The sequence below is a fragment of the Capsicum annuum genome, chromosome 4 (genome assembly GCF_002878395.1).
Source record: "Capsicum annuum cultivar UCD-10X-F1 chromosome 4, UCD10Xv1.1, whole genome shotgun sequence".
Classification (NCBI taxonomy): Eukaryota; Viridiplantae; Streptophyta; class Magnoliopsida; order Solanales; family Solanaceae; genus Capsicum; species Capsicum annuum.
In genome coordinates this window covers 230,321,175-230,335,276 of record NC_061114.1, presented here as the reverse complement: position 1 = coordinate 230,335,276, position 14,102 = coordinate 230,321,175, and the positions used below count along the sequence as shown (strand labels likewise).

Genomic DNA, 14,102 nt, shown 5'->3' with positions numbered 1-14,102 from the left:
ATATATATATATATTATACATTATTTGTCTTTTAAGATGGTTCTTTTTGAAGAAAATGATCAAAATTAAATGAATTGTTAAATGATCTTTCGTCGCCATAATAATTATTAAAATTAATTTATACGTATTGTATTTGCAATCATTTACTTAGTTTATTACTTAAAACCCATAGGTAAATTTGTGGTTAATGCTTTTCAATATTTAAGATATGCGATAAAATATTATTAAGAGTGTTTATAAAATGTTATGGATTTCATTCATTATCCTCATCAGTTATTATTATCAATTACCTTCATTCATCTATTTACTATCATTTCAATCACTACAATTGGCTATTACCATCAACTATTATCATCAGCCAACGTCTCCGCTAGTTGTTATATACAACGCCGCCATTAGCTAATAGTCTAACATGTACACCATCCCTATCAATCTACATCACAACCACCATCCATAGCCAAAACCACAATCGACATAACTTCAAATTAAGTTAAAAAATGGCCTTAAAGGACTTGTCTCGATATATTGTACCTCATAAAGCAAGTTTTATAAAATAACCTTCATAAGAATTAATCTTAAATTTTTTGACCACGCTTAATAAATTCTATCTAAATGCTAGATGTTCTAACGTCTGCCCATAAGATAAGATAAACGTCTATGACATTTCAAGACAATTGACCGGAAGTTCTGTCCGACAGACAGAAGTTAGAACCTTTTTAAGAGGGTCAAAATTCGAGATCGAATACCTTTAGGAACAAAAATTCAAGATCACATATTTCAGGGCATAAAAATTCAAGATCAGACACTTCGCGTAATTTCCTTGACTTACATTTGGATACAAGTCCAGCCCATTTCTGAATAGGGCTGGACTTGTGCTTGAAATTAGGCCTGTGATCATATCATCCTGGGCCTATTTGGAGTCTTAGTTGGGCCAAGGTCCATGAGTAGGCCTATTGTCATTTTATGATAATTTACTTATGATCTATCTTGTCCTTTGTATATTTTCATATTCTATCTGTTTCAAAAGGAATTTCATTAGTTACTAATTTATTTTCTCAGTTGTTTTATCACTATTTTAATTTGTTGGTCTTCTATTAAGTAGAAAGAAATCCTGGAATAAATATAGTAGCATCATTTGTATAGGTGGGACTAAGTGTAATAATATTGACAATGAAATCTTTAAACAAAAATTATTGTCAGAAATATTTTTCTCACAAGAGTTATCATGAGATCACACAATTCAACTCAAAGCATTATGACTTGATTTAGATGGATGGGACTAATAATATTGGATAAGATTTGTGCAAACCAACTTTTGATAAATTATTTAACAGAGTTTAAGAGGGAAAGTCAAGTAGCAATTGTAATCATAGACTATATATAGAAGCAAATTCGAAAATCAAAATTATTGTGGTTTTGTTAAATTAATTATATTTTGAATATTTTTTGCTTATGTATATATGATTCGAATGGAGAATAACCTTATTATAACTTGATTATTACCTTTTGGACAAACAAGTTATTCTCACGATTGCTTTTATTAAACAAATCACAAAATCTTTTAGATGAAAAACTAGGATGAGTATATTTGATTTCTTTTCTTTTTGTGTGTGTGTGTTTTTCAGAATATATATTTGTTACTTATACATTAGCTAAAACAAAGAATCTGATAAAACAAAAATGAACAACCATTGAAGTCCAAGATTTTCTTTGGCTGTCTTAAAAATAGACACAACAACAACAAATCCAGTATATTCTCACATAGTGGGATCTGGGGAGGGTAAAATGTACGCAGTCCATACTACTACATCCGAAGAAGTAGAGAGGTTGTTTCCAATAGACCCCCGACTCAAGAAAAAGGATCATGACCTTAGTCAAACATCGCAAGCATACAACATGATAAAATAACAACGATACAACAACCACAAAAAAGTACATTAACCAATAAAAGGCACCACCCTTCCCCAACCCTAGCACTACCAACCAAGCGACACGAAACTCACCTAACTCCCGCCTATTGACTTGACCACACCCCCTAGCCCTCTACCCTAATACTCTTCCTCCAAACCTTCCTATCGAGGGTCATGTCCTTAGTGAGCCGTAATTGCTCCATGTCATGTCTAATCACTTCTCTCCAGTATTTCTTCGGTCTACCCATACCCCGCTTGAAATCATCCAAGACCAACCTCTCACACCTACGAACTGGAGCATCCGTGCCCTTTCTCATCACATGCCCAAACCATCTCCAAATCTTATCCTCCACGGACGTCAATCCCACCTTGTACCGAATAATCTCATTCCGAACCTTGTCAGCCCTCGTGATACCACACATCCAACGCAACAAGAGGAAAAATAGCAAAAACTTCTAATCAGATATTGATAAATTATATTGTTATGTTCATAAAATGGAATCTCAATTAACAAACGCACACTTGTACGAAGATAGCTAGAGATGCAAAGTATTACTCTTGATAGAAAAATTCTCAAGAGGTGTCACTATGAGATCACCCAAGGACACTTTGGATATATAAGGTCACATACTGACCATATAGAATCATATTCAATAATTGAAATGCATTAATCATCCGAATAAATTGAATTAGTATATGAGTTAAATAAAGACGGACCTATCCTACTAAGAGATGGTGGATGTACATCTTCTTAATTTCGAAAAAAAACTCTCTATGTATATACATATAAGAATCCTCAAATATACTGTCGTGCCCCTTGGACCTTTGAGTGCATATGCTTCCCAAATTTGAGTCGCTACAATAGCTCATCTTTATACTAATAAATTCGAAAATATACTGGATATTGTATTGTCGTACAAAATTTTTTATTTTTTATTATATTTGCTGAAAAGTTATTTTAATTGACGAATAGTATCATAGTGATATCCTCCAACGTGTTGATTCCTGATTCTTGAGTCCAACTCTAATTTAATAAATACTCCATACGAATATATATATATATATATATATATATTCGTTGATTACACCCAATCAGAAAATAAATGGAAAGAAAACAAAAGGAAGAAAAGGAAAAGTGATTACACCCTGAAAGCTTTACCGAAAGCAAAATAAAGACCAATCAAACAAAATAAATGGTTACGTTATACCTCAAAATTCAATAAAGTTTGTTTGTAACCCTTCATCCGTTTCAAAAGAATATTATGCCAAACGTCAAACCGACCACCTGTCTTCCTTTTTCTTTTTTTTTTTCCATTGGGTCCCACCTTAAATTAAATATCTTATAATATTTTCTTATTTTAATACGCAAAATTAAACTCCATAAATTATAAATAAATACTCCTTCTATCCTTAATTAAAAATTTTGGATTTGAATCCTCAACATCATAACATCTTTATTATAAAGTGTTTTATCTATATACAAAATTTTTTGATGCTCCCGCTAATTCGTAATAATTGACTTTTTTATTTTTTTAATATTTAAAATAAATTAATTATTCAATATTCAAGTGAGTTGTTAGAATTCTTCAATTTTTTTCTTTCATTTACATTTTTTTGGCTCATATTTATGATTTTAATCTTGAATTATTTCCATGTAGGTAAAATTTTCAATTCTTTTGAATGATGTATATCTCTAATTCTAAGAATAACGAAAAAAAATAAAAATAGAAGGTGATTATTCAGTTTATGTTCAGTGATGAGTCTGAATTTTTATTAGAGAGATTTAAAAGAAAATATACAACTAACTGAAGGGGGTTTGAGATCTACTATATCTACATAAAATATTAATTTTAATCATTTATAATTAGTATAATTTTTCATCGAAGAGGATTGGGATTGTCCCTCTCAACTTTCTCGTTAAAATAAATGTGCATTACCTGATGATTTATTTAATATGAAATAAAAAGAATATAAATTTAATCAAAATTTTAATCAAACTCCATAAACAAATGGACAAGGATCCATGAATGGAGATGGGAGCCCACATGAAAATGAAAACATTACTCTCTTCCAACTCAATTTTGGGATCTCGAAGCTCCTTTAGCCCCTACAGTTGCGCCACGTGTCACGTTCACTGTACCCCTACCAAAACCGACACACTTGTGTTCCAAAAAATTATCCAACCAAGGCCGACACTATTGGGTCCCACAAGGACAACCTCACACGTTGTCATCCTACGTGTTAGGATTTCATTGGTTGTCTTTCACCGTCATTAGGACAGCGTGTCTGTGTCTACATTATTCTACTTTCTTCTTTATACTCTCTACCTTCATCTATTTTTTTATTTTCACTTATATCCAATTTATATGGTAATAAATATAAATAAATTATTTATTTTAAAAAAAATTATTATATTTTAAAATAATATAATAAAATATCTTCTTTATTTATTGTTTTAATATATATATTTATTAAATTAAAAATGAATAAGTACTTATGAACAGAGGGAGGGAGTAATTTTCATCATCTTTCATCACGTCTGTCGTGTAAAAGAAAACTTAGTCGCGTTATTCTGTGAGAATGGTCACATCATAACTTGAGTGGACTTTTTTGGCCGTAGAAATTAGTATTTTTTTTTTTTTCGAATTGAAATTAGAGATGAAGTTTTAAGTTGAAATTAAATTGTGTTTTGTTATGAATTGAATTGTTTTAAATTTTTGTGCGAAAAACTGTGTTTGATTTACTTAGATTTCCTGAACTCCACGTTACTTTTTTTAGATGGACTGGACAAGTTGCTCCTTTTTAATGTATACTCAAACTCGATGCAACTAGCTCAATTGACAAAATGTTAGCAGATGAAATCAAATTCCCAATCTTTCCATGAAATACTCACATACTGTACTAACTCAATCAGCTTTGAACGGCTTTGATTAAATTTAAAACCTTAATAATTTTTTGACACATAAATTAAAGTGGATATTCTAAAATTAAGTTTGAGATATGACATCTGGCAAAGACAAAATGAATCTTATTTTTTGGCTGAACTTTATCTCATTCAAGGAATTATTTTATCACATCTATAATTCAATGTTTATGACCACATATTATAATCTCAAAATAATTTACTCTCAATAAAAAAGGACTCCTTTGTCCATGTGTCGTGCTAACAGGGCAAGTATATCAAATCAATATACACTGGAAGTGTGAAGAGCAAAGAAGCCACGTCGACATCAGTTTACACTTGGTGTACTTATTACCCTTCACTAAATATATTACGTCCTTTAAACTCCTTTATTATTATAATCATAAATATATTACGTCCTTTAAGCTCCTATTTTATTATAATCATAATTTAAAAAAAAATAAAAAATCTTAATCAGCGTAACGTCCGCGTTTGTAATTGCTATAAAAAGCGAACCTAGTCACATATTTCTACCATTTCCAATCAAATCTTATTATCAATAACCAAAAAAGCTTGTCAAAACTTTTACTTTAGTGATCATTCTTTGCTTTATTCTTACAAGTTTCTCTTTGTTTTCTTTGAATTGAAACAAAGGAAAAAATGGCTGATCAGTATGAACACAACAAGCCTTCAGTTGAAGAGACTACCACTGGTGCTAACGTGGAATCAACAGATCGTGGTTTGTTTGATTTCCTAGGGAAAAAGGAGGAGGAAAAACCAACTCATGCTCATGAAGAACAAGCAATTTCATCTGAGTTTGGTGAGAAAGTTAAAGTAGGTGAAGAAGAACACAAGGAGGAGGAGAAAAAGAAAGAAGAGAAGAAACTTCATCGATCAAGTAGCAGCTCTAGTAGCTCAGTAAGTCAATTCATAAATACTTACGTCAAATCAATAAATATTAAAACGCGTGTCCTATACATACATATATATTTTACATGATCTATGTGTCGTTCACTAAATTTTAATGGAATTTTAAGAAGGGATCTTTACACAAACTGCTGAAGTTTGTTAGTTTATTTTTTCTAGTCGGTATGTATTGACGATACAAATATTATATTGTCTGCGAATTAATTCGATCTAAGTAATCGGATGATTAGGAGTAAAATTAAATTATTTGATCTGATGATCCATGTTATATGTATACTATTGTAAGTAAGTATAGTTCATCCATATGTTCCTTTTAATGTGACATGATTACTAGGCTTTCGTATAAGATTGCATTTAAACAATTTCTTTAGAACTATGTAAATATATAATGGAACTATGTTATATGTATACTATTGTAAGTAAGTATAGTTCATCCATATGTTCCTTTTAATGTGACATGATTACTAGGCTTTCGTATAAGATTGCATTTAAACAATTTCTTTAGAACTATGTAAATATATAATGGAACTCACAATATCCACTTTTAAGTCATATTAGTACCATATTAGACTTGTACAAATATACCTACTTTTGTAGGTCGATTTAACCTGATAGTATAGAATAATATACGTTCGTTTTTAATTGGATGGAACTTATGTTAATGTTGATCATTTGACAGAGTGATGAGGAGGAAGAAGTAGTAGGAGAAGATGGACAGAAAATCAAGAAGAAGAAAAAGAAGGGATTGAAGGACAAGATGAAGGACAAAATATCTGGTGATCACAAGGAAGAAGACAAGAAAACGGAAGACACTTCAGTTCCAGTTGAGAAGTACGAGGAAACTGAGGAGAAAAAGGGATTTCTAGACAAGATTAAGGACAAGTTGCCAGGTGGAGGACAGAAGAAGACGGAGGAGGCCGCTGCACCGCCATCGCCACCACCACCACCAGCTGTGGCGGAGCACGAGGCGGAGGGGAAGGAGAAGAAGGGATTTTTGGACAAGATTAAGGAGAAATTGCCAGGGTATCACTCAAAGACTGAAGAGGAAAAGGAAAAAGAAAAAGAAGCAGCATCTCACTAAGTAATTAAAGTTGATAGCATGGGAATGAATGTTTATTTGTTGCTTTTTTGAACTTTTGGTATGTTATGATTGTGGTGTTCTGTTGTTTTTGGATTTTGAAGGATGTTATAAGTGCTGTATTTTGATATTTCTATATGTAAGTGCATAGTTTTATGTGTACTTTGATGGTATGGATTTGTAAAATGCAGTGATTTTGGTTTTCAACTACTGGCTTTTTATGGTTTAGTTGTTTCATTTCCACTTATGTAGTGTATTGTATATAGTTGCATTAGCTTCTTTTTACACCAATCGACCTGGGATTGGGGTTGCCAGAGGTGGAGTTAGGATTTAAAGATTTTGGATTTTGAATTAATAAAAACACAAAAAATTATAATGCAGTCGATAGTTTTTCACCCACAACCTTTGTAGCTGAGAGCACTCTAGGTCGTACGTTTTACCACTTGGTTATCCGTTAATATGGGTTCTCAAGAACCAACTTATATACCAATTTTTCTGAATTTTTAATATAAATATAAGGTCTGCACAAAAGCTACTGGGTTCACCCGACCCGAATCTCCCTACAATACTGTGGCTCTATCCCTGAGTGTCATAGAAAGGTAAAATATAGGAAATATGCTAACACCGTCTTTAGCAATGCCTTTATGGTTTGACAAGCTTGCAATCCAAGCTATAAGCTTTGTAAGAAACATGGTCCATAAGCCATAAGGCATGAGCTGTAAGAGTAGTAAAGTTGTTAAAGTGCATATTCTATTAATGGAGTAGCATAATATTTATTTGTGGGGAAGGGGAGGTATAATGAGTTAGATTGACCCGTGCATCTTTATCTAAAAAGCCTGCAAACCACACAAATTCTGAGCTGCCAGGGGCAGGGGCAGGGGCAGGGGCAGGGGCAGTTTATTTAGTGCGTAACTTTGCAAAATAAGTACAAATAATAGAGTTCGAATTTGCAAAATTGAAGAAATTTGTAGCAAATATTGAATCTACTGAAACTCCTGCTTCTACTACTGGTCCTTTCCTCCCATGTTGAAACCAGAAATTTCGCTAACAACGTTCACGAATTGATATATATGTATGAAAAGTAATTTTTAACCTACCTATTTTGCACTACGCCATAGCTTCCCTGGCCCGATCCTGAATGAAACTAAAAAGCAAGTAGCAAAAATTCATAGTTCCCATATAACAAACAAAACGCAGCTTTCCCAAAATTGTACGTTCGGAGAGGCCTAAGGAATAATTAAATATGATACCAACTAAATTTCTTCATAGTAAAATTAAAAAAAAGACCAAACATCTAAGTTCTATGTCACTTTATCGAGACAGGTCCTCAGGAATTTCCAATTTTTTCACTAGCATAAATTCCTATGGGGTTGTTTGACATGCGGGATAAGGTGAGATATTTCAGAATTAATTAAGTTTGAGTTAAAATTATATTATATACTTTGTTTGGTTGAATGAATAAATTCAATCTCAACTTCAATTTAGATATCACCTTACCCTTTCCAATTTTATACTTATTTTATTACATCTTTGTACCAAGATAACTTTGTCCGCGAACCTAACCATCCCTAGGTGTATATATAATTCACAAACACATCCACACAATTTCATTCATAGAACAAAATGAGAAGAAAAACAAACACCTTATTAAGAATTTTCCTGTTTTTACTATGCCTAATAATTGTAAGTGTCAATGGAGAATACTTGATAGGATTAGGAAGTTATGACATGACTGGACCAGCAGCACAAGTGAACATGATGGGTTATGGTAATTTTGATCAAGTTACTGGTGGTGTACATTTTCGATTGAGAGCTAGAACTTTCATTGTTGCTGAAAGTTCACAAGGTACAAGGTTTGCTTTTGTTAATCTTGATGCTGGTATGGCTTCACAACTTGTGACAATCAAACTACTTGAGAGACTAAAATCAAGGTAAAGAGGCATAATTTGATCTAGGAGGAAGTTTGATTTTATTTGACGATATTTGACTGAACATGAAGCTTAAAAAAAAAAAAAAATTGGTACATTTAAGAACGCTTGGAGGTGCGGATAATTTCATGAATAGACACTCGACTTTTATTTTATTACACGAAAGAGTCGCTAAAATATTTTTTGGTTGAAAAAGTCACTTAATTTTGCTTGGGCATCAATAATAAAAAGTCGTCGCAATTTGTGTCAGTATCTTTGAAAATGTTTCATTTGGTTTCTCCTAGTGACTTTTCATGAAATTTAGATTTTTTTCATGAAATTTAAATAAAATCGAGTGACTTTTTAGTTATATAATTTAGTGATTTTCATGATATTCTGGCTAAATTGAATGACGATTATTATTAAAATTAGTTTGAATGAGATAAAATGAAAGTTGAATAACCATTCATGAAATCAACCCTTTGAATTCTAATCCATAAACATGTAAAAATAAAAATATTTTTCAAAATTTAAAATATAAAAAAGTATCATTTTTTGGAATAGACAAAAAGAAATGGATCATAGAAAGTACGAACGTATCATGTAACAAGAAGATATATATCCACATGAATCTTTCTTTATTTGGCTAATAATGCAATTGTAAATAGTTTACAATAAATATTAGGAAATATAACATAGACATACACCTTAACTTATTATATTTATCCAAATCCTCACCCTTACAAAGATTACAAAAATTCCAACTAAGTATCTTTGTTGGATGTGTCAAAAGCTAATTATGTATCTTGACAAATTCAAAATCGAAAAAAAATATATCAGAAGCTAATTATGTATCTTTACAGTGAAAAAAAGTATCTTCGTTAGATTTATCGGGAACTAATTATGTATCTTGACATATCCAAAATCAAGATTTCCTGTAATTATACAAAATGCCGGAATTTTCTGTAATTAAACTCCAAATTGTCGAGATTTATGTTGTTTACCCTGATATTACTCACTCATACATATATCACATGGATTGTATATATGAAGGTATGGAAATGTATATAGTGAAGAAAATGTTGCAATAAGTGGGACACATACTCATGCTGGTCCAGGAGGTTACTTGCAATATGTGACATACACTGTAACTTCACTAGGCTTTGTACCACAATCATTTGAAGCCATTGTTACTGCCATTGAGCTCAGCATTGTCCAGGCCCATAACAACTTAAAGCCTGGTTCCATCTTTATCAACAAAGGTGAGAAATTAATTAATCATGCATATATATTAAGATAGGGGTGTGTTTGGTAGACTGACAAAAAAATCCTTATTATATGTGAGATGACAAGGAGATTCAACATATGATATATACATACCGAGAAATTTGACCTATTTATACCGTATAATTTTTCATCTATACATCAATTGACTCCTGATTTTGAACTAGTATAGTAAATGCACCATTGGTTACTAGAAAATGACTTTTGTCGTACCAAACACACTATATATACAGCTAGGTATATTTTAATCGATTGTAGCGTATTACTTTATTGTTTTTTCTACTCTACACTAAATTTTTTGTTTGATGAATTGTGTAGGGGATCTAGAAAATGCAGGCATAAACAGGAGTCCAAGTGCATATTTATTCAACCCTAAAGAGGAAAGGTCCAAGTATAATACCAACATTGATACCCTAATGACCCTTTTGAAGTTTGTGGATGGAGACACTGGAAACAGTATAGGTGCATTTAGTTGGTTTGCAACACATGGTACTTCCATGAGCAGAAATAATAAGCTGATTAGTGGAGATAATAAGGGTGCAGCTGCTAGGTTCTTTGAGGATTGGTTCAACAAAAATTCCTCTACAAATTCTACTAAGGTGTTAGGTAGGTAAAATATTGTATTTTTGGTTGTGATCATGGACCTCCTTGAACTATGGTCAAAGTTGCTACGATGTACTTCAATTTTACAGGGGTCCTATTACCCCTTGTACTCAATTTTAGAGTATTTTTATCACCCTTTTATACTGACGTGACACCTTTATTACATAAAATAGGACCCACGTTAAAGGTGCCACATCAGCTAAAAAGGTTGACAAAAGGTGCCACATCAGCTAAAAGGAATGACAAAAATATGCTAAATTTTAGTTTTGAGTAATAGGACCCCGGTGAAGTTGGAGCGTATCATAGCAAATTCGGTCATAGTTCACACTAAATACTTTACTCTTTAATTTTTATGTACCCGTGCGAATGATAATTGCATAATATAACTACACCGCCTTGAAAACGTTTTTCCTAAGTCTAGGATCTATTGAAAATGCCAATATATCTCTATCTTACACAAGATAAGGATAAGGTCTGAATACATCCACCCCTCTCCAAACCCGCTTATAGGATCACACTGGCATGTTGGTGGTGGTGTAGACAAACATTTGCATAACTAAATCTTTTAAGGTAAGGGTTTAGGTTTTATATATATATATATATATATATATATATATATATATATCGGTTGTAGCAAGTATTAACCTAATTTCTTATTTGCAGTATCACAAATTTCACTTGTTAAGTAGACTTCCTTATAAAATCTTTAGCCGGTAATTTATTTTATTTTCAAGATTACAAACTTACTTGTAGATAATCTACGAGTGACCTGATTGGAAAGAGGTATATTATCTTAAACTCTAGGGGATGTTTGGTTCTATATGCCAATCTTTTTGTTATGGATCAGGTAGAAACAAAGGCATGTTCAATAAAGCATCTAAAATACAGCCCACAGGAGGAAAAACTTGTGCAAACACAACAAGCCAAGGGTTTAAAGTGAGGAAGAACAAAGAACTGAAATTTGTAGGAGCATTTTGCCAATCAAATGTTGGAGATGTCAGCCCAAACGTGCTTGGAGCATTTTGCATTGACAGTGGTTTGCCTTGTGATTTTAATCACTCTTCTTGCCATGGCAATGACCAACTCTGTGTGGGCCGCGGGCCCGGGTAAGACTTACTTCCTCTCATGACGAGAAAACTAACTGAAAATCTTATGAAAAAAAGCCAGATGACGGTCTAAAATCTCATTAGCTTGTCATTGAAGTTGAATAATACATGAGCAAACATTAGATTAGAGTCTAAAGTTATCCGAAAGATTAATTTTCTCGAGAGTTATACTTGTATAACTTTTTAAAACAACATAAAAATCTATATGGTGGCCTAAAAGGAGACATTTCACAAATAACCGCTTTTAATCCCTTGTAAGTGAAAAATAGTCGCGGTTCATGAAAGTGACTAGCCTAAAAGTTGTCAAATGGACACTATTTCTAACCTTTGATGTTGGTTAAACTGGACTTTAATTCCTAATGGGCTTCTAATTTTTAATGTGACTACAGATATCCAGATGAAATATTGAGTACAAAGATTATTGGAGAAAGACAATTTCAAAAGGCTGTTGATCTCTTCACTACTGCTAATCAAGAATTAACAGGGAAAATTGATTATAGACATGTTTATATTAATTTTACAAATATTAAAGTTCAATTAGCTGATAATAAGGTTGTAAAAACATGTCCTGCAGCATTGGGCCCAGGATTTGCTGCTGGAACTACTGATGGGCCTGGTGTTTTTGGTTTCCAACAGGGTGATACTGAGGTCAGAAATCAATTTAATCAATTAATTAATCAATAATTCTCTATAATCATGAAAAAATTTTAAAATTAATTTACTATTACTATGTTTTAAGGATGAAAATTTTGATCTGATTTGCAGATAAATCCATTTTGGAAGAAGTTAAGAGATGTGTTGAGAGAACCAAGCCCACACCAAGTGGACTGTCAAAAGCCCAAGACTGTTTTGCTGGACACTGGTGAAATGTTTTGGCCATATCCCTGGGCGGTAAGGCCCGGTTCGCTCTTCAAATAAACCGATCTTTAATTTTTTCTGCTAGAAATCAAACTTATGCCTATTGGGTCGTTATTTCTTAAAGAACACGAGGTATAACTTGTGGAATATTATAATACACAAATATAAAGTTATGCGCCATGAAAAAGTTAATCAACCCAAGGGGTAAAAGTTAAAGACCAGCACAAAATAGTGACATAAAGTGCAAATGACCCGAAGAAATAGGACCTACTGGCCACTTTTCGGTTTTGCCTTTGAAAAAATAAACATACCCCGGAGAGAAACTTTAGGACATTTTAAACTCCATAATAATAACGACTATTTTTTTCCGAATTGAAAAGTGGCTATTTATGAATTATTTCCTAAATATGAATTATGAACAAAAAGATCATTTATTAATTTCTTTTTTGCAGCCAGCAATACTTCCAATTCAGATTTTCAGGCTAGGAAGTCTCATAATTCTCTCTGTGCCAGGGGGTATGCTTTGACTATGTTAAGAATATATTTTTAAATATACAATATGTGACATATACTTATATAGTACTCCATCTTTTGTATAATGTTTATGTACATAAAATTGTAAATTTATTTCAAAATAATAATAAAGAAAACCATGCACAAATTCATGTGTTGTACAGAATTTACAACAATGGCTGGACGTAGGTTAAGAGAGGCAGTGAAAGAGACACTAATAAGCAGTGGAAATGGCGAATTTGACGACCAAACTCATGTTGTAATAGCTGGCCTAACCAACGCGTACTCACAGTACATAGCCACTTTTGAAGAGTACGAGCAACAAAGATACGAGGTACAAATGCATAACTTGATTTCAACTCGAGTTATATAGTTGTACTGACAGAACATTATGGTTTATATAATGCATCAAATTTCAAAAAACTTGAGCAGGCTGCGTCGACGCTCTATGGTCCACACACATTATCAGCATACATCCAAGAATTCAAGAAGCTAGCTGAATCTATGGCGAAAGGAGAAAACATTACTAAAGGACCTTCACCACCAGACCTTTTCTCAGTTCAACTTAGTCTCTTACCAGATCCTACCGGTGATTCACCTCCACCGGGCATAAATTTTGGCGACATTAAACAAGACGTTGTTGTACCAAAATGGGGAACATTTACTAAGGGAGACAGAGCGATTGCCACATTCTGGAGTGCAAATCCAAGATATGACTTACTTACTGAAGGCACATTTGCTGTTGTGGAAATGCTTCAAGGCAAAAGTTGGTTACCTGCATATGATGATGACGATTTTTGCTTGTTCTTCAAATGGGAAGCAGAAAATATTACAGGTATTGCTCGTGCTGCTGCAAATGTGAATAGTTATGGTTATGCTACACTTGAATGGGAAGTACCAGAGGAAGCTAATCATGGTGTTTATCGTTTAAGGCATTTTGGATCAACGAAGGAAACTAAGGAATCATCAAACTCGTACTACACTGGTGCGTCTAGTGCTTTTACTGTGTCATAG

At 32.7% G+C, this 14,102-nt stretch overlaps 2 protein-coding genes across 2 annotated transcripts; both read left to right on the top strand.

The window, feature by feature from the left end:
* The first annotated feature begins 5,387 nt into the window (after window positions 1-5,387).
* On the top strand, window positions 5,388-7,020 carry LOC107866811 (phosphoprotein ECPP44-like). The gene is given in 2 exon segments (NM_001324926.1): window positions 5,388-5,730; window positions 6,419-7,020. Coding segments are annotated over 2 exon segments (660 nt in total). The 5' UTR covers window positions 5,388-5,472; the 3' UTR covers window positions 6,821-7,020.
* Window positions 7,021-7,715: 695 nt separating this feature from the next.
* LOC107866808 (neutral ceramidase 2) lies at window positions 7,716-14,102 on the top strand. Its single transcript, XM_016712805.2, has 9 exons — window positions 7,716-8,748; window positions 9,778-9,986; window positions 10,327-10,614; window positions 11,459-11,717; window positions 12,107-12,365; window positions 12,483-12,608; window positions 13,028-13,091; window positions 13,253-13,422; window positions 13,521-14,102. The coding sequence occupies exons 1-9, from the start codon at window positions 8,441-8,443 to the stop codon at window positions 14,100-14,102; spliced, it is 2,265 nt and encodes a 754-aa protein (XP_016568291.1). The 5' UTR covers window positions 7,716-8,440.